This window comes from Marmota flaviventris, chromosome 17, assembly GCF_047511675.1.
Source record: "Marmota flaviventris isolate mMarFla1 chromosome 17, mMarFla1.hap1, whole genome shotgun sequence".
In the NCBI taxonomy this organism is placed as follows: Eukaryota; Metazoa; Chordata; class Mammalia; order Rodentia; family Sciuridae; genus Marmota; species Marmota flaviventris.
Window position 1 is genome coordinate 55,475,616 of NC_092514.1, and position 22,196 is coordinate 55,497,811.

The following is a 22,196-nucleotide window of genomic DNA, read 5'->3' on the forward strand; positions in this document are numbered from 1 at the left end:
CACATTCTGTCATGTATGACTAAAAAAAATAAGTAAAAATTTAAAAAAAAGGTGGCAGACTGGAGCTGTCTACTGCTGAGGCCCTGTGAGTACTGTTGGGTTTTGGGCCCTGGTGAGAGAGTAGGAAGTTCCTAGTGGAGTCAGATGGAGGCCCCAGATGTGGGGGAAGGGGGACTGTGAAGTCATAATGGTGTTCATGAGGGTGGCCCCCAAGGGAGCCCCTGGCTGCAGAGCCAAGCCTGCCAAGGTGCTGGGAGAGGGCCTGGGAGGAAGGGCCAAGGAACAGTTGGCAGGCTGTGGAAGAGGGGGACACAAAGTTTGGAGGTAGGAGGGTGTCTCTGGGAGGAGAGAGCAGCGCCCACCCACTTTGGGCGGGGAGGCAGTGCTGGGGTGGTAAGGCAAGGTCTGGCTGAGGCCCACTGGTGCCAGAGGCTTGGCCCCTCCCCAGGTAGAGGGGCCCACACATGGGCTGGGGTTGGGGGGCATGGTATAGCTGTCCCACATGGCCTGGGACTCACCCATCAGAAGGCAGTGGATGTGCTGCGGAGCTTTCTGTTTCTCCCAGTTCAGGTCCTCAGTGGTGACTGGACAGGCCAGTTCCAGAAGTGGTGGCAGCCTCAGAGGTCCCCCTATTGATGTGACGGCAAAGGAAACTTTCGTTTCTGTGGCCTACCCGTATTCCCCATGGATGAGCATTTCTTCCTTGGCAATGGCTGTCCCGCTCTGCCTACAGCCACCTTCTCACACCGGGCCTTCTTTGCCATCCATTTCCCTGCAAATGCCATGATCTTGTTATTTTTTAGTGCTGAGTAATATTTCGTTGTGTATAAATGCCACATTTTTTAATCCATTCATCTATTGAAGGGCATCTAGGTTGGTTCCCCATTCTAGCTATTGTGAATTGTGCTGCTGTAAACATTGATGTGGCTGTGTCCCTGTAGTATGCTCTTCTTAGGTCTTTTGGGTATAATCCAAGAAGGAGAATAGCTGGGTCAAATGGTGGTTCCATTCCCAGCTTTCCAAGGAATCTCCATACTGCTTTCCAAATTGGCTGCACCAATTTGCAGTCCCACCAGCAATGTATGAGTGTACCTTCCCCCCCACCCCCCCCATCCTCGCCAGCACTTATTGTTGTTTGACTTCATAATGGCTGCCTTTCTGACTGGAGTGAGATGGTATCTTAGGGTGGTTTTGATTTGCATTTCTCTGATTGCTAGAGATGGTGAGCATTTTTTCATGTATTTGTTAATTGATTGTATGTCCTCTTCTGAGAAGTTTCTGTCCAAGTCCTTGGCCCATTTGTTGATTGGGTTATCTGCTTTTTTGTTGTTTAACTTTTTGAGTTCTTTGTACACTCTAGAGATTAGAGCTCTATCTGATGTTTGAGGGGTAAAAATTGGTTCCCAGGATGTAGGCTCCCTATTCACCTCGCATATTATTTCTCTTGCTGAGAAAAAACTTTTTCAGTTTGAATTCGTCCCATTTGTTGATTCTTGGTTTTAACTCTTGTGCTATAGGAGTCTTATTAAGGAATTTGGGGCCTGCCCCCACGAGATGAAGATGAGGACCAACTTTATCTTCTATTAGACGCAGAGTCTCTGGTCTGATTCCTCAGTCTGCCGTCTTGAAAGGTACCTAAACACGCTCCCCGAGGGAAGAAGCCCCTCATCCCTGGAGCCACCATCCCACCTGGGGTTTCTGACAGGAAGAAGCCCAGAGCCCCCACCTCTGCCAGCTGTCAGTAGTTTGGACACCTGGGATCTCCAGGTCCAGGGGTAGCTCCATTCCCACCATTGATAGCAGGCCCCCCAGCCTGGGCAGCCCAACCCACTCAGCCCTTGGTGCTGACAGACGTAGAAATCCCACCGTGGGGGCCCATGTCAGCACCCACACACATTCTGTCATGTATGACTAAAAAAAATAAGTAAAAATTTAAAAAAAAGGTGGCAGACTGGAGCTGTCTACTGCTGAGGCCCTGTGAGTACTGTTGGGCTTTGGGCCCTGGTGAGAGAGTAGGAAGTTCCTAGTGGAGTCAGATGGAGGCCCCAGATGTGGGGGAAGGGGGACTGTGAAGTCATAATGGTGTTCATGAGGGTGGCCCCCCAAGGGAGCCCCTGGCTGCAGAGCCAAGCCTGCCAAAGTGCTGGGAGAGGGCCTGGGAGGAAGGGCCAAGGAACAGTTGGCAGGCTGTGGAAGAGGGGGACACAAAGTTTGGAGGTAGGAGGGTGTCTCTGGGAGGAGAGAGCAGCGCCCACCCACTTTGGGCGGGGAGGCAGTGCTGGGGTGGTAAGGCAAGGTCTGGCTGAGGCCCACTGGTGCCAGAGGCTTGGCCCCTCCCCAGGTAGAGGGGCCCACACATGGGCTGGGGTTGGGGGGCATGGTATAGCTGTCCCACATGGCCTGGGACTCACCCATCAGAAGGCAGTGGATGTGCTGCGGAGCTTTCTGTTTCTCCCAGTTCAGGTCCTCAGTGGTGACTGGACAGGCCAGTTCCAGAAGTGGTGGCAGCCTCAGAGGTCCCCCTATTGATGTGACGGCAAAGGAAACTTTCGTTTCTGTGGCCTACCCGTATTCCCCATGGATGAGCATTTCTTCCTTGGCAATGGCTGTCCCGCTCTGCCTACAGCCACCTTCTCACACCGGGCCTTCTTTGCCATCCATTTCCCTGCAAATGCCATGATCTTGTTATTTTTTAGTGCTGAGTAATATTTCGTTGTGTATAAATGCCACATTTTTTAATCCATTCATCTATTGAAGGGCATCTAGGTTGGTTCCCCATTCTAGCTATTGTGAATTGTGCTGCTGTAAACATTGATGTGGCTGTGTCCCTGTAGTATGCTCTTCTTAGGTCTTTTGGGTATAATCCAAGAAGGAGAATAGCTGGGTCAAATGGTGGTTCCATTCCCAGCTTTCCAAATTGGCTGCACCAATTTGCAGTCCCACCAGCAATGTATGAGTGTACCTTCCCCCCAACCCCCCCCATCCTCGCCAGCACTTATTGTTGTTTGACTTCATAATGGCTGCCTTTCTGACTGGAGTGAGATGGTATCTTAGGGTGGTTTTGATTTGCGTTTCTCTGATTGCTAGAGATGGTGAGCATTTTTTCATGTATTTGTTAATTGATTGTATGTCCTCTTCTGAGAAGTTTCTGTCCAAGTCCTTGGCCCATTTGTTGATTGGGTTATCTGCTTTTTTGTTGTTTAACTTTTTGAGTTCTTTGTACACTCTAGAGATTAGAGCTCTATCTGATGTTTGAGGGGTAAAAATTGGTTCCCAGGATGTAGGCTCCCTATTCACCTCGCATATTATTTCTCTTGCTGAGAAAAAACTTTTTCAGTTTGAATTCGTCCCATTTGTTGATTCTTGGTTTTAACTCTTGTGCTATAGGAGTCTTATTAAGGAATTTGGGGCCTGCCCCCACGAGATGAAGATGAGGACCAACTTTATCTTCTATTAGACGCAGAGTCTCTGGTCTGATTCCTCAGTCTGCCGTCTTGAAAGGTACCTAAACACGCTCCCCGAGGGAAGAAGCCCCTCATCCCTGGAGCCACCATCCCACCTGGGGTTTCTGACAGGAAGAAGCCCAGAGCCCCCACCTCTGCCAGCTGTCAGTAGTTTGGACACCTGGGATCTCCAGGTCCAGGGGTAGCTCCATTCCCACCATTGATAGCAGGCCCCCCAGCCTGGGCAGCCCAACCCACTCAGCCCTTGGTGCTGACAGACGTAGAAATCCCACCGTGGGGGCCCATGTCAGCACCCACACACATTCTGTCATGTATGACTAAAAAAAATAAGTAAAAATTTAAAAAAAAGGTGGCAGACTGGAGCTGTCTACTGCTGAGGCCCTGTGAGTACTGTTGGGCTTTGGGCCCTGGTGAGAGAGTAGGAAGTTCCTAGTGGAGTCAGATGGAGGCCCCAGATGTGGGGGAAGGGAGACTGTGAAGTCATAATGGTGTTCATGAGGGTGGCCCCCCAAGGGAGCCCCTGGCTGCAGAGCCAAGCCTGCCAAAGTGCTGGGAGAGGGCCTGGGAGGAAGGGCCAAGGAACAGTTGGCAGGCTGTGGAAGAGGGGGACACAAAGTTTGGAGGTAGGAGGGTGTCTCTGGGAGGAGAGAGCAGCGCCCACCCACTTTGGGCGGGGAGGCAGTGCTGGGGTGGTAAGGCAAGGTCTGGCTGAGGCCCACTGGTGCCAGAGGCTTGGCCCCTCCCCAGGTAGAGGGGCCCACACATGGGCTGGGGTTGGGGGGCATGGTATAGCTGTCCCACATGGCCTGGGACTCACCCATCAGAAGGCAGTGGATGTGCTGCGGAGCTTTCTGTTTCTCCCAGTTCAGGTCCTCAGTGGTGACTGGACAGGCCAGTTCCAGAAGTGGTGGCAGCCTCAGAGGTCCCCCTATTGATGTGACGGCAAAGGAAACTTTCGTTTCTGTGGCCTACCCGTATTCCCCATGGATGAGCATTTCTTCCTTGGCAATGGCTGTCCCGCTCTGCCTACAGCCACCTTCTCACACCGGGCCTTCTTTGCCATCCATTTCCCTGCAAATGCCATGATCTTGTTATTTTTTAGTGCTGAGTAATATTTCGTTGTGTATAAATGCCACATTTTTTAATCCATTCATCTATTGAAGGGCATCTAGGTTGGTTCCCCATTCTAGCTATTGTGAATTGTGCTGCTGTAAACATTGATGTGGCTGTGTCCCTGTAGTATGCTCTTCTTAGGTCTTTTGGGTATAATCCAAGAAGGAGAATAGCTGGGTCAAATGGTGGTTCCATTCCCAGCTTTCCAAGGAATCTCCATACTGCTTTCCAAATTGGCTGCACCAATTTGCAGTCCCACCAGCAATGTATGAGTGTACCTTCCCCCCCACCCCCCCCATCCTCGCCAGCACTTATTGTTGTTTGACTTCATAATGGCTGCCTTTCTGACTGGAGTGAGATGGTATCTTAGGGTGGTTTTGATTTGCATTTCTCTGATTGCTAGAGATGGTGAGCATTTTTTCATGTATTTGTTAATTGATTGTATGTCCTCTTCTGAGAAGTTTCTGTCCAAGTCCTTGGCCCATTTGTTGATTGGGTTATCTGCTTTTTTGTTGTTTAACTTTTTGAGTTCTTTGTACACTCTAGAGATTAGAGCTCTATCTGATGTTTGAGGGGTAAAAATTGGTTCCCAGGATGTAGGCTCCCTATTCACCTCGCATATTATTTCTCTTGCTGAGAAAAAACTTTTTCAGTTTGAATTCGTCCCATTTGTTGATTCTTGGTTTTAACTCTTGTGCTATAGGAGTCTTATTAAGGAATTTGGGGCCTGCCCCCACGAGATGAAGATGAGGACCAACTTTATCTTCTATTAGACGCAGAGTCTCTGGTCTGATTCCTCAGTCTGCCGTCTTGAAAGGTACCTAAACACGCTCCCCGAGGGAAGAAGCCCCTCATCCCTGGAGCCACCATCCCACCTGGGGTTTCTGACAGGAAGAAGCCCAGAGCCCCCACCTCTGCCAGCTGTCAGTAGTTTGGACACCTGGGATCTCCAGGTCCAGGGGTAGCTCCATTCCCACCATTGATAGCAGGCCCCCCAGCCTGGGCAGCCCAACCCACTCAGCCCTTGGTGCTGACAGACGTAGAAATCCCACCGTGGGGGCCCATGTCAGCACCCACACACATTCTGTCATGTATGACTAAAAAAAATAAGTAAAAATTTAAAAAAAAGGTGGCAGACTGGAGCTGTCTACTGCTGAGGCCCTGTGAGTACTGTTGGGCTTTGGGCCCTGGTGAGAGAGTAGGAAGTTCCTAGTGGAGTCAGATGGAGGCCCCAGATGTGGGGGAAGGGAGACTGTGAAGTCATAATGGTGTTCATGAGGGTGGCCCCCCAAGGGAGCCCCTGGCTGCAGAGCCAAGCCTGCCAAAGTGCTGGGAGAGGGCCTGGGAGGAAGGGCCAAGGAACAGTTGGCAGGCTGTGGAAGAGGGGGACACAAAGTTTGGAGGTAGGAGGGTGTCTCTGGGAGGAGAGAGCAGCGCCCACCCACTTTGGGCGGGGAGGCAGTGCTAGGGTGGTAAGGCAAGGTCTGGCTGAGGCCCACTGGTGCCAGAGGCTTGGCCCCTCCCCAGGTAGAGGGGCCCACACATGGGCTGGGGTTGGGGGGCATGGTATAGCTGTCCCACATGGCCTGGGACTCACCCATCAGAAGGCAGTGGATGTGCTGCGGAGCTTTCTGTTTCTCCCAGTTCAGGTCCTCAGTGGTGACTGGACAGGCCAGTTCCAGAAGTGGTGGCAGCCTCAGAGGTCCCCCTATTGATGTGACGGCAAAGGAAACTTTCGTTTCTGTGGCCTACCCGTATTCCCCATGGATGAGCATTTCTTCCTTGGCAATGGCTGTCCCGCTCTGCCTACAGCCACCTTCTCACACCGGGCCTTCTTTGCCATCCATTTCCCTGCAAATGCCATGATCTTGTTATTTTTTAGTGCTGAGTAATATTTCGTTGTGTATAAATGCCACATTTTTTAATCCATTCATCTATTGAAGGGCATCTAGGTTGGTTCCCCATTCTAGCTATTGTGAATTGTGCTGCTGTAAACATTGATGTGGCTGTGTCCCTGTAGTATGCTCTTCTTAGGTCTTTTGGGTATAATCCAAGAAGGAGAATAGCTGGGTCAAATGGTGGTTCCATTCCCAGCTTTCCAAGGAATCTCCATACTGCTTTCCAAATTGGCTGCACCAATTTGCAGTCCCACCAGCAATGTATGAGTGTACCTTCCCCCCCACCCCCCCCATCCTCGCCAGCACTTATTGTTGTTTGACTTCATAATGGCTGCCTTTCTGACTGGAGTGAGATGGTATCTTAGGGTGGTTTTGATTTGCATTTCTCTGATTGCTAGAGATGGTGAGCATTTTTTCATGTATTTGTTAATTGATTGTATGTCCTCTTCTGAGAAGTTTCTGTCCAAGTCCTTGGCCCATTTGTTGATTGGGTTATCTGCTTTTTTGTTGTTTAACTTTTTGAGTTCTTTGTACACTCTAGAGATTAGAGCTCTATCTGATGTTTGAGGGGTAAAAATTGGTTCCCAGGATGTAGGCTCCCTATTCACCTCGCATATTATTTCTCTTGCTGAGAAAAAACTTTTTCAGTTTGAATTCGTCCCATTTGTTGATTCTTGGTTTTAACTCTTGTGCTATAGGAGTCTTATTAAGGAATTTGGGGCCTGCCCCCACGAGATGAAGATGAGGACCAACTTTATCTTCTATTAGACGCAGAGTCTCTGGTCTGATTCCTCAGTCTGCCGTCTTGAAAGGTACCTAAACACGCTCCCCGAGGGAAGAAGCCCCTCATCCCTGGAGCCACCATCCCACCTGGGGTTTCTGACAGGAAGAAGCCCAGAGCCCCCACCTCTGCCAGCTGTCAGTAGTTTGGACACCTGGGATCTCCAGGTCCAGGGGTAGCTCCATTCCCACCATTGATAGCAGGCCCCCCAGCCTGGGCAGCCCAACCCACTCAGCCCTTGGTGCTGACAGACGTAGAAATCCCACCGTGGGGGCCCATGTCAGCACCCACACACATTCTGTCATGTATGACTAAAAAAAATAAGTAAAAATTTAAAAAAAAGGTGGCAGACTGGAGCTGTCTACTGCTGAGGCCCTGTGAGTACTGTTGGGCTTTGGGCCCTGGTGAGAGAGTAGGAAGTTCCTAGTGGAGTCAGATGGAGGCCCCAGATGTGGGGGAAGGGAGACTGTGAAGTCATAATGGTGTTCATGAGGGTGGCCCCCCAAGGGAGCCCCTGGCTGCAGAGCCAAGCCTGCCAAAGTGCTGGGAGAGGGCCTGGGAGGAAGGGCCAAGGAACAGTTGGCAGGCTGTGGAAGAGGGGGACACAAAGTTTGGAGGTAGGAGGGTGTCTCTGGGAGGAGAGAGCAGCGCCCACCCACTTTGGGCAGGGAGGCAGTGCTGGGGTGGTAAGGCAAGGTCTGGCTGAGGCCCACTGGTGCCAGAGGCTTGGCCCCTCCCCAGGTAGAGGGGCCCACACATGGGCTGGGGTTGGGGGGCATGGTATAGCTGTCCCACATGGCCTGGGACTCACCCATCAGAAGGCAGTGGATGTGCTGCGGAGCTTTCTGTTTCTCCCAGTTCAGGTCCTCAGTGGTGACTGGACAGGCCAGTTCCAGAAGTGGTGGCAGCCTCAGAGGTCCCCCTATTGATGTGACGGCAAAGGAAACTTTCGTTTCTGTGGCCTACCCGTATTCCCCATGGATGAGCATTTCTTCCTTGGCAATGGCTGTCCCGCTCTGCCTACAGCCACCTTCTCACACCGGGCCTTCTTTGCCATCCATTTCCCTGCAAATGCCATGATCTTGTTATTTTTTAGTGCTGAGTAATATTTCGTTGTGTATAAATGCCACATTTTTTAATCCATTCATCTATTGAAGGGCATCTAGGTTGGTTCCCCATTCTAGCTATTGTGAATTGTGCTGCTGTAAACATTGATGTGGCTGTGTCCCTGTAGTATGCTCTTCTTAGGTCTTTTGGGTATAATCCAAGAAGGAGAATAGCTGGGTCAAATGGTGGTTCCATTCCCAGCTTTCCAAGGAATCTCCATACTGCTTTCCAAATTGGCTGCACCAATTTGCAGTCCCACCAGCAATGTATGAGTGTACCTTCCCCCCCACCCCCCCCATCCTCGCCAGCACTTATTGTTGTTTGACTTCATAATGGCTGCCTTTCTGACTGGAGTGAAATGGTATCTTAGGGTGGTTTTGATTTGCATTTCTCTGATTGCTAGAGATGGTGAGCATTTTTTCATGTATTTGTTAATTGATTGTATGTCCTCTTCTGAGAAGTTTCTGTCCAAGTCCTTGGCCCATTTGTTGATTGGGTTATCTGCTTTTTTGTTGTTTAACTTTTTGAGTTCTTTGTACACTCTAGAGATTAGAGCTCTATCTGATGTTTGAGGGGTAAAAATTGGTTCCCAGGATGTAGGCTCCCTATTCACCTCGCATATTATTTCTCTTGCTGAGAAAAAACTTTTTCAGTTTGAATTCGTCCCATTTGTTGATTCTTGGTTTTAACTCTTGTGCTATAGGAGTCTTATTAAGGAATTTGGGGCCTGCCCCCACGAGATGAAGATGAGGACCAACTTTATCTTCTATTAGACGCAGAGTCTCTGGTCTGATTCCTCAGTCTGCCGTCTTGAAAGGTACCTAAACACGCTCCCCGAGGGAAGAAGCCCCTCATCCCTGGAGCCACCATCCCACCTGGGGTTTCTGACAGGAAGAAGCCCAGAGCCCCCACCTCTGCCAGCTGTCAGTAGTTTGGACACCTGGGATCTCCAGGTCCAGGGGTAGCTCCATTCCCACCATTGATAGCAGGCCCCCCAGCCTGGGCAGCCCAACCCACTCAGCCCTTGGTGCTGACAGACGTAGAAATCCCACCGTGGGGGCCCATGTCAGCACCCACACACATTCTGTCATGTATGACTAAAAAAAATAAGTAAAAATTTAAAAAAAAGGTGGCAGACTGGAGCTGTCTACTGCTGAGGCCCTGTGAGTACTGTTGGGCTTTGGGCCCTGGTGAGAGAGTAGGAAGTTCCTAGTGGAGTCAGATGGAGGCCCCAGATGTGGGGGAAGGGAGACTGTGAAGTCATAATGGTGTTCATGAGGGTGGCCCCCCAAGGGAGCCCCTGGCTGCAGAGCCAAGCCTGCCAAAGTGCTGGGAGAGGGCCTGGGAGGAAGGGCCAAGGAACAGTTGGCAGGCTGTGGAAGAGGGGGACACAAAGTTTGGAGGTAGGAGGGTGTCTCTGGGAGGAGAGAGCAGCGCCCACCCACTTTGGGCAGGGAGGCAGTGCTGGGGTGGTAAGGCAAGGTCTGGCTGAGGCCCACTGGTGCCAGAGGCTTGGCCCCTCCCCAGGTAGAGGGGCCCACACATGGGCTGGGGTTGGGGGGCATGGTATAGCTGTCCCACATGGCCTGGGACTCACCCATCAGAAGGCAGTGGATGTGCTGCGGAGCTTTCTGTTTCTCCCAGTTCAGGTCCTCAGTGGTGACTGGACAGGCCAGTTCCAGAAGTGGTGGCAGCCTCAGAGGTCCCCCTATTGATGTGACGGCAAAGGAAACTTTCGTTTCTGTGGCCTACCCGTATTCCCCATGGATGAGCATTTCTTCCTTGGCAATGGCTGTCCCGCTCTGCCTACAGCCACCTTCTCACACCGGGCCTTCTTTGCCATCCATTTCCCTGCAAATGCCATGATCTTGTTATTTTTTAGTGCTGAGTAATATTTCGTTGTGTATAAATGCCACATTTTTTAATCCATTCATCTATTGAAGGGCATCTAGGTTGGTTCCCCATTCTAGCTATTGTGAATTGTGCTGCTGTAAACATTGATGTGGCTGTGTCCCTGTAGTATGCTCTTCTTAGGTCTTTTGGGTATAATCCAAGAAGGAGAATAGCTGGGTCAAATGGTGGTTCCATTCCCAGCTTTCCAAGGAATCTCCATACTGCTTTCCAAATTGGCTGCACCAATTTGCAGTCCCACCAGCAATGTATGAGTGTACCTTCCCCCCCACCCCCCCCATCCTCGCCAGCACTTATTGTTGTTTGACTTCATAATGGCTGCCTTTCTGACTGGAGTGAGATGGTATCTTAGGGTGGTTTTGATTTGCATTTCTCTGATTGCTAGAGATGGTGAGCATTTTTTCATGTATTTGTTAATTGATTGTATGTCCTCTTCTGAGAAGTTTCTGTCCAAGTCCTTGGCCCATTTGTTGATTGGGTTATCTGCTTTTTTGTTGTTTAACTTTTTGAGTTCTTTGTACACTCTAGAGATTAGAGCTCTATCTGATGTTTGAGGGGTAAAAATTGGTTCCCAGGATGTAGGCTCCCTATTCACCTCGCATATTATTTCTCTTGCTGAGAAAAAACTTTTTCAGTTTGAATTCGTCCCATTTGTTGATTCTTGGTTTTAACTCTTGTGCTATAGGAGTCTTATTAAGGAATTTGGGGCCTGCCCCCACGAGATGAAGATGAGGACCAACTTTATCTTCTATTAGACGCAGAGTCTCTGGTCTGATTCCTCAGTCTGCCGTCTTGAAAGGTACCTAAACACGCTCCCCGAGGGAAGAAGCCCCTCATCCCTGGAGCCACCATCCCACCTGGGGTTTCTGACAGGAAGAAGCCCAGAGCCCCCACCTCTGCCAGCTGTCAGTAGTTTGGACACCTGGGATCTCCAGGTCCAGGGGTAGCTCCATTCCCACCATTGATAGCAGGCCCCCCAACTTGGGCAACCCAACCCACTCAGACCTTGGTGCTGACAGTCTTAGAAATCCCACCGTGGGGGCCCATGCCAGTACCCACACACATTCTGCTGGCAGCCAGGCTGCAAGTCCACTGGAGCAACTAGTCCATCAGCCTCTGCAGCTGCTACTCAGAGGCCAGGGACTGTGAACAGTGTTTGTCCCAAGAACAGGCAGCCCCAGTCAGCATGGGACAACCAAGATTCATCCCCCTTAATGCTGCCAGTGTCAGTTGCCTCAATTGCAACTATGAGGACAGATTTGTCCCCAGTTCTTCCATCTCCCATGGCAGAAATGGGCATCTGCTAAAAAAGTAGAGGGACCCCCAAAACCAGAGAACACCATGGGGCAAGATTGGGATAGAACAGCTCCAGGGCCTGCCCCTAGGCAGAGCACCACCATGAGGACCAAGGGAGAGAAGGCAAAATACAAACCAGGGCAAGCAACCACTGATGTTTGTGCAATTCATGCCATCCCCCAAAGCCTGACCGTGCAGAACCCCTGAAGCTCTCCTTGGAGGAGGAACCATCATCACCCTCGGAAAGGCCACCTTGACTTGTAAGTTTGTCCCCATGCAATCCAGGAACCTGGGAGCCCAAACTAGCTCCCGGATCTCATATCTGTCTTTGGGGTTCTGTTCATCTCCTCCCCAAGTGAAGGAAAGAGAAGCATGAGACAGCATTTACAGGGTAAATGGGGCTTCGACATATTCAGCACCACTAACTAGACCATCCCTATAGTGGTCACTTTACAGGGGACAAAAACCAACTCTGTTCTTGGAGCCACGAGGGCCACTCCTTTAAGTGCCAAAAGGCGCCCCCTTACAGGAACCCTGAATTCCACCTCGGAGCATCAATACCTCCATGAACCAGGCTGCATATATTTACAGAGGGAATCATATCACCCATTTCCCTGGTGGTAAAGGTGAGGCTCTGGGAAAGGACATGAATTATGAGTTAGTCAAGGTCCTGCCTGGAAGAGCTGGGACTGGAATTCTGGAAATCTGGCTCCAGAGCCTCATGTGCAGAACCCTGCAGGGGAGGCCTGATGCCGGGAGCTTGGAAGGGGGGGACCCATCAAGTTGGGGTGGGGGGCTCAGAGAAGAATGAAGAGATGGGTGTGGCTGGGGAATTCGTCCAGAGGGGGAGACCAATAGGAGAGGGAGGGGATCGAGTGAGGGGACTGCATGAGCAAGGCCAGGCAGCGGGAGTGTGTGGGTCAGGCAGAGGAATGACCTGTGAGCAGCTGGGGGTACAGGGATGGAGGGGGACAGGATTCAGAAGGAAAAGAAGGTTGGGCCACACCATGGAACGAGCCAGGTCTGGCAGGGAGACACCACCCCTCCCTGCTCCATCCTCCAACTGTCTTTGAGTCTGTGCCTTGAACTTCCCCAAACCCTCCCTTCTCACCACCTCCACTGGCCCTATTCCACCCCTCCCAGCTCTCACCTCCTCCCTGCCTCGCCCATAACAAGACAAAAAGCTCAAAGCTGCTGGCCATTTCCATGTAGCTCTTTTCCCTGCACCTTGTCCCCACATCTGTCTTAACTTGAACTCCAGGTCGGCTCTGTAGGGGCAGTGGTGGGTGACACACAGGATCTCCCTGCTTTAGAGCTGGAGAAACTGAGGCCCAGAGAAGTAATTTCTACTTCTATTTCAGATCTTGGGCCATCACCCCCTTGAGGAAGCCCTCCCTGCACTCTCTACTACCCTGTCAGGCCTGGTTTTTGGTTATTTGTTCTCAGAGGACCAAGGATTTTTGCTGTAGAGAACTGGCCTCAGGTTGTCACTGTCTATTCATTCACATGGATTAGTTTATGTCTTTCTATGTCACTTGGCATGCAGGGGACACTGGAGAAACACTGAGCGACTGAATGACAGTTTGGGTTCTTGTGACAAGTAACAAGAAGAGGTGTTAGTAGAACATGGATGGGGCACCACATGGTCCCCACGTGGGGTATAAAAAGTCTAGGAAGCTTCTATAAGGGGGTGATGACCTGGTTGGAGCTTGAAAGCTGAGTTGCTGGTAGCAGCTGGAACATGCAGGATGGTACCTGGCAGGAGGTGAGCCCCTGGCTCCTGTCACCTTCAGGAATCTGGGTTCAAGGTCCAGTGGTCTAGGTAGCTGGGAATGTGGGCCTGTGAAGGCCTCTGCCCTGAGCTCCATACCCCAGGTGACCTTGAGGCAGGCAGGGTGGCACACCCTTCCTCTGCTCACTCCCCTTTGTCCAGTGGTAGCCAAGGGGCATCTGACTCACCTCCTCTTTGCCCCACTTCCCCACAGTGAGATTTATTTTAAAGTTACCTGAAAATCCCTCCAGCCTTCCTGATTCAGCCACCCTGTCCTCTGTGATTCTCTTGTGAAGGTCAACTGAGGGTCCCTGAAGGACTGCAGCCCATGCACCTCACTGGCTCAGCTCACCCACCCCACCCTGTGGCTCTCCACTCTCCCCCACCAGGTGGCAGAGGCTTCTGGAGGTCTTCCCACCAGGAGTCTAGAACAGGCTTATTTATGTAGAATAAACAAATTACGTATTTCATCCCATTTTCCTGGTCTTTGACAAAACAATTCTATTTGCATAAGACTAATAATTCAGTGACCTCCTTAAAGGCCATTTTTCTCTTGATTCTGGCCCATACAGAGGCCATGCTCTGTTAGAGTGGGAAAATAATTTTTTCTTGGTCACAGATTTATAGCTATAAGCAGAGCACTCTGTGAAAATTCTTTCTAGTGAGTAGTCTGGGCTTAATATTTCCTATACTTACATATTATGAAGGAGACCTTCCAAACATTGTGGTTCCTCTGTGCACCTCATATCCCTTCTCATTATCTGGCCCACAAGCCAATTTCAAATTTCCCCATCCAAGCAAATGGCCTAAGGACAGAGAACTCCCAGATGCTCAAACAACAAGGAAACCAGAGAGCCAGGACAGGGCCTCTGTAGTAGTGAGGAGCCTGACCAGAGAGCCAAGTAAAATGAAAGCCTCCTGCTACCCAACTCTGAGGGCAAAGCTGCCAGGAAGTGAGAGGGAAGGGGACATCATGTCTCTGAGCCTCCACTTTGCCCCAGGATCACAGAGGTCAGGGTGAGACCTGTGCTATGCATCTAAGCAGTCTGCCACCAGGTCCCATGTGGGAGAAGGTGGATGTCATCTTAGCAAAAGAGTTTTCTCTTGGACCCCACAGGAGTGGGTCCTGACCTGGAAGAGGATGGTCTGGTGGCTGGTCCAGCTGAGCTGCCAGGTTGAGAGGCCAGCACAGATGTGCACCTAGATGCAGCCTTGCTCATGGTGGTGCTGGTGCCCCGAGGCCAACTTGGGCATTTCTGCTTGGGTGGGCCCTTTGGGGATGGCGCTGAAAGGAGGGGCCTAGGTGGCTCCAAGATCATGGTTGCTGTTTGTCCTGTGTAACTTGGTCACCATGGAAATACTCTGGTGGTGGGGGCCACAGAGAGTCAGGCCCAAGCTTGCCTCATAGGTCTGTCTGGTGCTCGAGGGTCCCTCCTCTTAGAAAGGAGATGCTCATTACCCACAGGCTGCTCCCAGGTTCTCTGCTCTCAGGTTCCACTGAGGACACTGCCAAGGGCATAGTCATGCAAGTTGGTCTTTCTGGGGTGGTGCTGGCCCCTCGATTTCTGCTTGGGTGGCCTTTGTGTCAAGCATTAAATGGAGGGGCATTGGTGACTCCCTGCTCATGTTTGCTGCTTGTCTTTTGTCCCTTGGTCACTGGAGGTATTCTGGTTAGAGGTGCTGCAGGTTTTCATGCTCCAGGCTTGCTGTCTGGGCTTGGAGTTTCTCTTCTTTTGGAGCAGATGCTCAGTGCTCCAAAGGCCAGTATCACATCTGGAGGGAGGTCTGTAGTCGTAGAAGCCAGTGATTCCACAGCATGGACTTTCAAGTGCAGGTGGCCTTTCTGGAAATGGTGTTGGTCCCCTGCATTGATCGTAGGGGTTTCTGCTTCGGATGACTTTGGAGATGGCAGTAAAATTAGAAGCACCCATAGCTAGGGTGTCTTAGCAGGTCCTAAGCTGGACCCATGGTGCCCAAGTCCTGGAAAGTCCCACAAAGGAGAATAAGCCAGGGCAGTCCCTGCCAGAACCTGGACTCTCCAGCCTTTGAACCCAAAGGTGCAGGATGCCAGCCTTGCCTGCCTTGAGTGTAGTAGTTGTCAAGTGCTTCACAGTCGTTGCACAGGAGCATTGCTGGCACAGTCAGGCATTTCATTGAGATGAATCCAAACCAGGGGAACAGGTTTTTGAGCAGTATTGGATGTGGGAATATATAATGTGATTGGCTTTCTAGAAGGTAACCTCATCGCCATGGTTCCTGATGGGCACTGCTGAAAATACAGAACCATCCGGAGGACTGAAAATTTGATGAGTCATTCATTTATTTATTTTTATACCAGATATTGAACCTGGGGTTCTTAACCACTAAGACACATCCTCAGACTTTTTTTTTTAAATATGTTTATTTAGAGACAGAGTCTAGCTAAGTTGCTTCAGACCTCTCTAGCTTGCTGAGGCTAGTTTTGAACTCCATATTTTCCTGTCCCATCTTCCCCAATGCTTGGACTACGGGTGTGTGCCTCCAAGCCCTGCTGGGCCTTTCATTTTGGCCAGATCTGAGCCTCTTAGTACTTTTGTTAGGAAATGGCCAGGAGGAGGGAGAGTGGATCTTAAATGGATGGTTTGTTATTGTAAAGGGCTGGGGATTATAGTTTGAATTAATCTAACAGTCTTCTTAATATTGTCCTGAGCATTGAATTTACCCATATTGACCCTACCTCTCCCCCTGCCCAATGCCACTGTGGATCACTGAAGGTTCTCTATGGTCCGAGTTCAGCCACAACCCTTTTCTTGGTTACTTCTCATAATGACACACTCATGAACTGCATATCTTGACTGGTAACTAAAGCTTTCGTTGGTGGTGCTTTCAAATATGAAACTATAAATTTGTTATCAAGTGACTTGTCTAGAAATTATTTTCTTCCAAATTGTTCCAAAGAGGTCAGACTGGAAGAGGACCTAGTCACTGGCCAGGCTGACCTTCTTCAGGTGTTCCAGCCCCTCAGTGATTTCCATCAGTTCCCCCTCTTTGTAAAATCATGCAATAGACTTGTGTTTGGGGAAGCAGCAGGCTTAGGATTGAAGCAGGAGTTCAATAGTGGTTTTCAGCAGGAGGCTATGATAGGAGTCCTCAGTGCTTCCCCAGTGAGCTTGCCTTTTAATAGCAGGTAACCCTGGGAATGGGACAGCTATCAACAACTAATAGATATCAGTACTCACATGAAACAGCTGATGTGCTGTGTTCACCAGCCTATTCTTTTTTTTTTTTTTTTTTTAATATTGCTTTTAGTTGTCAATGGACCTTTATTTTATTTATTTATATGTGGTGCTGAAAATTGAGCCCAGTGCCTCACACATGCTAGGTAAGCACTCTACCACTGACCCAAACCCCAGCCCCATCAGCCTATTCTTTAAGAAGAAAGGATGTTCATAACCTGTTAGTGTCAGGAAAGCCAAAGGAGCACATGTACTAGTCTCTGGGGAGTAGTAGCCTTCTAGGGCAGGCTCCCTGACTGTGTGTTAATTAAGTGTCCTGGTCCATGTGGGCAAGATGAAAGTCCACCTCAGTGTGAACTGGGAAGCCAGAGCTGATGACCAAAGAGAGCTGTTCTTTGACACTGCATTTCCTTCATCTATCGTGTTTAGCATGAGGAAGATTTTTTTTTTCCTTGTGGAAATTGAGTTATTAGGTGGTAAATAAATATCTTAGTTGCTTCTGATGTGGCTGAGGAGCACTTTCAAGTGTTTAAAAACTGGTTTCTGTATATCATTCTATAGCTAATTGCAATTCTTATGAAACCTTCTCATAGGCTGTTTCTGGTTTTATTGGGATTTTTTTCAGCTGCATTGTGAATTGGATGAAGGACATTTTCCCTTCTTATAAATGGTTTTGTGGAATTTTGAGATTTGGGTTTTTATTCACATTTGAGGGGAATAAATCAACCAGCCTTAAGAACATGACATCTTTCTGATGGATAGAAGCAATTCAAGGAAGAATAAGGATGATGTCTTTTAGAAATGCTATAGGAATATTTGTTTGGGGGTCAATAAATAACATGCTTAGAGTTTAATAAATATTTTGTTATGTCATCGTAGTTTCTACATTTTTGTATTCTCGTAGAATTTTATCTAGTTTTAATATTTGTTTTTGAGCAGACATCTTTATCTTGAGAGATATCATTTAGTGTTACTTTTCAAAATTTGCAGCTGTGTAAATCCAGATGCTTGGTGAAGCTGCTCTAGTGTGAAAAGCCTCTCCTGTTAGGCCAGGAGCCTGTAAGTCACCATCAGCACATATGAAACCTGCTATGTATTATAAGCAACAGGAAATAGCACAGAAGCTGCAAGTGCATTTAGGTCATTTGGAAGTTGAATTCTTGTCATATCTTTACTTTGCTTAACATATCTTCTCCCCTTTAGTTCTTTCTTATAGTAATTTGAAGCTGATGAATTTACTGGTATTTTCAGGAGAGCATATACAATTAAAATATTTTTCAATTCAGTATCAGTTCAAAGAACTTAGCATCACCTGCCTCTCACCTTTGGTGGGAAGGTAATGAGCAGCCACTTAGCTCTGTGTGCACAAGGATGATGGTCCTGAGTCTCCTGGGATGGCTAGCTAAATCTGGAAGTTCCTTAGGAGATGGAAAGACATCAGCTCCTCATGTTCCATTCAACAGTGAGCACAGGGCACTCAGTGAACATGCATTAGGTTTGTGAGTGTCCCCTGCAGGGACTGGTCTCCTATTCCCTTTCCAGACCTCAAAGCTGAATTGTCTGTCTTTCTCTCTGCTCCAGTAGCCTCAGCTATTGAGTACTATTGCCTCTGAGATGCTTCTTTGTTCATACTACTGGGATCTTGCCTCCAAAGTTTAGTTGGAAGAATAGGAGGAAACTGTTGCTTTAAACTGCACACAAAACAAAAGGAAGTGGCTTTGCCTTTCCCTAAAGACATGGAGATAGAGAAGTCCGTTTCCGTGGTCGTGGCCATGCTATGGAAGAAATTCTTGGCCATTCCACACCATCCTTGCTTCTTATATGTTTTGTGCATCAGTGAATTTTTTAGCCCTAGCATTTTCACCTATGGGAGGCGTGTAGAAACAGAGGCACAGAAATGCCAGCTCCTTGCCATTTCATGGGGTCCTCAGGTCTCTGCCTGCTGCCCCACCAACTTTCCCCACAAACCTCTGGAATTTCAGCAGTGCCCTCTGCTGTGGGCCTGTGGAGCCAGACTAAGTTAGACTTCCCGTGACTCAAACTTGGAAGTGATACCCCATGAGGCTTGTTGATTTCTGTTTCTTAGAAACCAGATGCTGATGTGGATCCACTGAGAGAGGAGGGAGCTACAGGCTTTGGGCACAGGATGCTGTGGTGTTTGAAATCCCCTGTAGTGTACCCCATCATACGATCGGAAGAGACATTGGGGCAATTTGATTTTGCACAGAAATTAGAATTCTATGGCAAAGGGGAGGCTATCTCTGAAAATAACCCTCCAGTGGTGCAGAGTGGGGACCATGGCCAAGAGAGGAGCTGACTTTCCCTCTGTCACTGTGGGACTCAGGTCATGGTAAAGTTGGATGTCATCCTTTGTCCCTTAACTTGCTATGTCATGTTATCTGTATATTTGTGCATTAGAGACGCATGACTCCTGGATTAGGGTTTCTCAGGGAGTCCATGTATGTGTGGGCACATGTCCCTGATGACAACCTCTAAAGCAGATGCTAGAATGACCCCTGGGAACATGTTGAGAAGCTATGGAGGCCCTGCAAGGCACAATGACTTCCTCAGGGCCACACACATACCCACAAGAAGGGGAAGGGTCTCAACCAAGCTCTGCCTCCCCAAACCAAGGGAGCTGGCTACACCCGGGCCTGTCTGAGGGCCTGATCCAGGGTGTGTTGGTGTAACTGGGTCCACCTGTGCCTATGTCATGGGAAGACTGCAGCCCAGTGGGCCATTGGAACCATCTTGTGTAAGAAAGGGACTCAGCAAAGGACTTCCTGAGACAGTGACCTCACTTCCTTGGCCATGGAACTCACAGTCCCAGTCTGCTCACTGGTGTTGAGACAGCAAGCCCAGAGCCATGAGTTCTTGTTGTCTACAGATCTGTGGGTGCTTAAGCCTCAGGGCTTTTCCTGAGTGTGGAGGTGCTGGGTCAGCGCTGTGTCCCAACGACTCTGGCAATTTTTCCCAAGGAGACCAGAAGTGAGACAGGACAGGGCACCACAGGTGTCCATAGTTTAACCCACATTCAGATTCCCCTTTCAAAAGTGCCAGATCTCACCAGGTTTGTGTGTGTGTGTGTGTGTGTGTGTGTGTGTGTGTGTGTGTGTGTGTGTGATGTCTCCTGAGAATATGGAGGGAAAATATTTTGATTTCCCCTGACGTATGGCAGTGATTCCTTTTGCAAATGGCTACCGTTTTCCTGTTGAAATGTCCCTCTTTGATTGCCCATCCTAGGGAGAAGATGACCAAGGCTCATCAGTGGATGTGTCCTGTCTTGTGGAAACCCTCACAGTACTTCTCTGGGAGCTCGAGGACGGCCTGGTGCCTGCCCTGCAGCAGGGGAACACCCCCTATGTCCATGGGGTTTTGTATTTGTACCAAGATTTGGCCAGTACCCAGAAGGCTCTGGAGCTGCTGGGTAAAAGGTGTGTATGACCTCCAAGCCCTGGCCCATGGCCATCTCCTGGCCTGGTGTTGGGAATGCCGGGCATCACTCTGAACCTCCGTCAGCTCTGAGGAAAGTAGGGTTTTTCAGAGGAGAACTCTGCCTGGGTGTTTAGAAATCCAAGTAGGATGAGCCCTAGGAGTGTTTGCCTCAGAGTGGTCCTGGGACACAGGCTGGCGATGGCTCTGGCCTTTCCCTGGGGGCCTGTCCCCTCCCTGAGAGGAAGTTCTCTGCCTCAGACCTCACTCTTCTGAGGCCTCAGGAAAAGCAGTTTCCACATTTGGGAAGGAGTCTGTGGGTTGCATCTGGGAGGGTTCCAACCTGCCTGTAGACAGAACAGGGACCCCTGGGGTCAACTGAGAGGGTCCTGGCCCTGAGGTAGCCAGGCAGCAGGTGGGTGGGTTCATTCATGGCTCAAATATATATGAAGCACCTACCTTTGGCAGGCACTTGGCCTATCATTTAGGAATCCGTGCAAACAAACTCTCCCAGCCCTCCTGAGCTCCCGTTATTGTCAGTAAGTTAGTCAAGTCCACCAGGCATCTCGACAGATGAGGGACACAGGATATTAGAGGTCACAGCCTCCTGGTATTCTCTAGGTATGGACGCCTCCAGCCATATGTTGAGGAGGAGTACCTTCAAGACAAGAAGTGAGTGGTCTTTGGGCCAAGAGGGAGGGCTGCTGTCTCCAGAGTGGTCACTTGGGGGGCTGTTGTAGAGGATGGCTGGGCAGACCTCAGGGTCTACCCTGTTGTTTCCCAGCAGAGGACAGAGGTCTGGGGCTTACTCTGTAGAAGGAACAAAGCAAGCTGTGGTGGGATTCTGGGTACCCAAGGAAGAGAGGCGTGGCTGGAGCCTCAGAGCCGGGCCCTGTGAGGATCCCTTTCCAGCACAGCCAATCCCAGCCTGGATTGCCCATGCTTTTTTGTATAGAGACTGGACAGAAAGTGAGGGGAGAATCCTACCCACACATGTGCCTCACAGTTTTGCCCCCTTTGCTCTGCTGCATGTGACCTGCTTGGACACTCTCTGGGAAGCTCCCCATGCAGGGGGCCTTGGGAGGTTCCAGCTGAAGGAGAGGCCCTTTACATCATTATCTTCCAGTTGGTACAGGTGGTGACCCAAGCTGCCATCCCATTCTTTCAAAGTCAGCCATCTTCCCTGGCAGCTACATAAAATGCACACACACACAAATGCCAGAGGCAGGGGGTCAAGAAACGATTAGACCAGAAGCCTCCACTTCTCCTAGAATGTTTTCTCGCTGCCCTAGTTCTAAAGTCCATGAGGGCACCTCCCACGTGTGAGCACCTGCGCATTGTGCCAGATGCCCCACCACAGCTATCCGCCTCCTCCCACTAAAACTGTCTATTTTATTTTTTGTGATGGTGGTTTTTTTTAAATGTCTGGGATGGCATTGTAAGTATTTTAGTAACAAACATTTATGTTGACACAATAGTGCTCAATCCATTCACCAGGCTGTGCCACCCCCAGCACTGAGTAGCTGAAGATGGAGAGCCCCCTTAGAGCACAGGGGTCCTGTGGGGCCCCTGTGCATGGAGCCGAGATGACTGCCTAAAGGGTGGTGAGGATTTCAGGGCATTTTATCCCCTACTGTGTTCTGTGACGTTAACTAGGTTAGATGTCATGTGACACGACAAACCCTGTTCATATAAGACAGCAAACTTAATATGTGTCTTCTTATTGCTCCACAGATCATGACTCACCTTCTTCTCATTCCCTAAGAAACAATATTGAAGTTAGACCAGTTAATTACTCTGTAATGGACTGAACAGTTGGAATAGAAGGAAGAGTTCCAAGTTTTGCATTCCAAATAGAAAGCTGTGCCTTGGGCTGGGCTGTAGCTCAGTGGCAGAGTGCTTGCCTAGAATGTATGAGGCACTGAGTTCAATCCTTAGCACTACAAAAAAAAAAAAACAACTAAACAAAGAAAGGCATGCTGTTGATCTAAAACTATTTAAAAAAGAAAGAAAGAAAGAAAAGAAAAAAAAAAAAGCTGTGCCTCTTGAATAGTTAGTCCCAATGAGAATGCAAGGGAAATGTTGATAAGGAAAATTAAAGTGCTGCTCCAGGGCATAGGTGAATGATAAGAAAGCAAAACAGCTGATAGGGATAAAGTTTTCATAGTCTGGAGAACAGATGAAACAAGCCACATTCCCTTAAGCCAA

At 49.5% G+C, this 22,196-nt stretch overlaps 1 protein-coding gene across 3 annotated transcripts in view; it reads left to right on the forward strand.

Moving 5' to 3' along the window:
• Nucleotides 1-22,045, forward strand: part of LOC114084485 (monocyte to macrophage differentiation factor-like) — a 71,148-nt gene extending 49,103 nt beyond the window's left edge. For 2 of the 3 annotated variants that reach the window (XM_071603640.1, XM_071603641.1), the window contains exons 7-9: nucleotides 19,800-19,990; nucleotides 20,610-20,660; nucleotides 21,723-22,045. In XM_071603640.1, the coding sequence (XP_071459741.1) occupies nucleotides 19,800-19,990; nucleotides 20,610-20,660; nucleotides 21,723-21,729 (249 nt within the window). In that variant the 3' untranslated portion in view covers nucleotides 21,730-22,045. The remainder of the gene's footprint in view (nucleotides 1-19,799; nucleotides 19,991-20,609; nucleotides 20,661-21,722) is intronic. The other variant, XM_071603642.1, reaches the window with a different exon arrangement.
• Nucleotides 22,046-22,196: the final 151 nt, after the last annotated feature.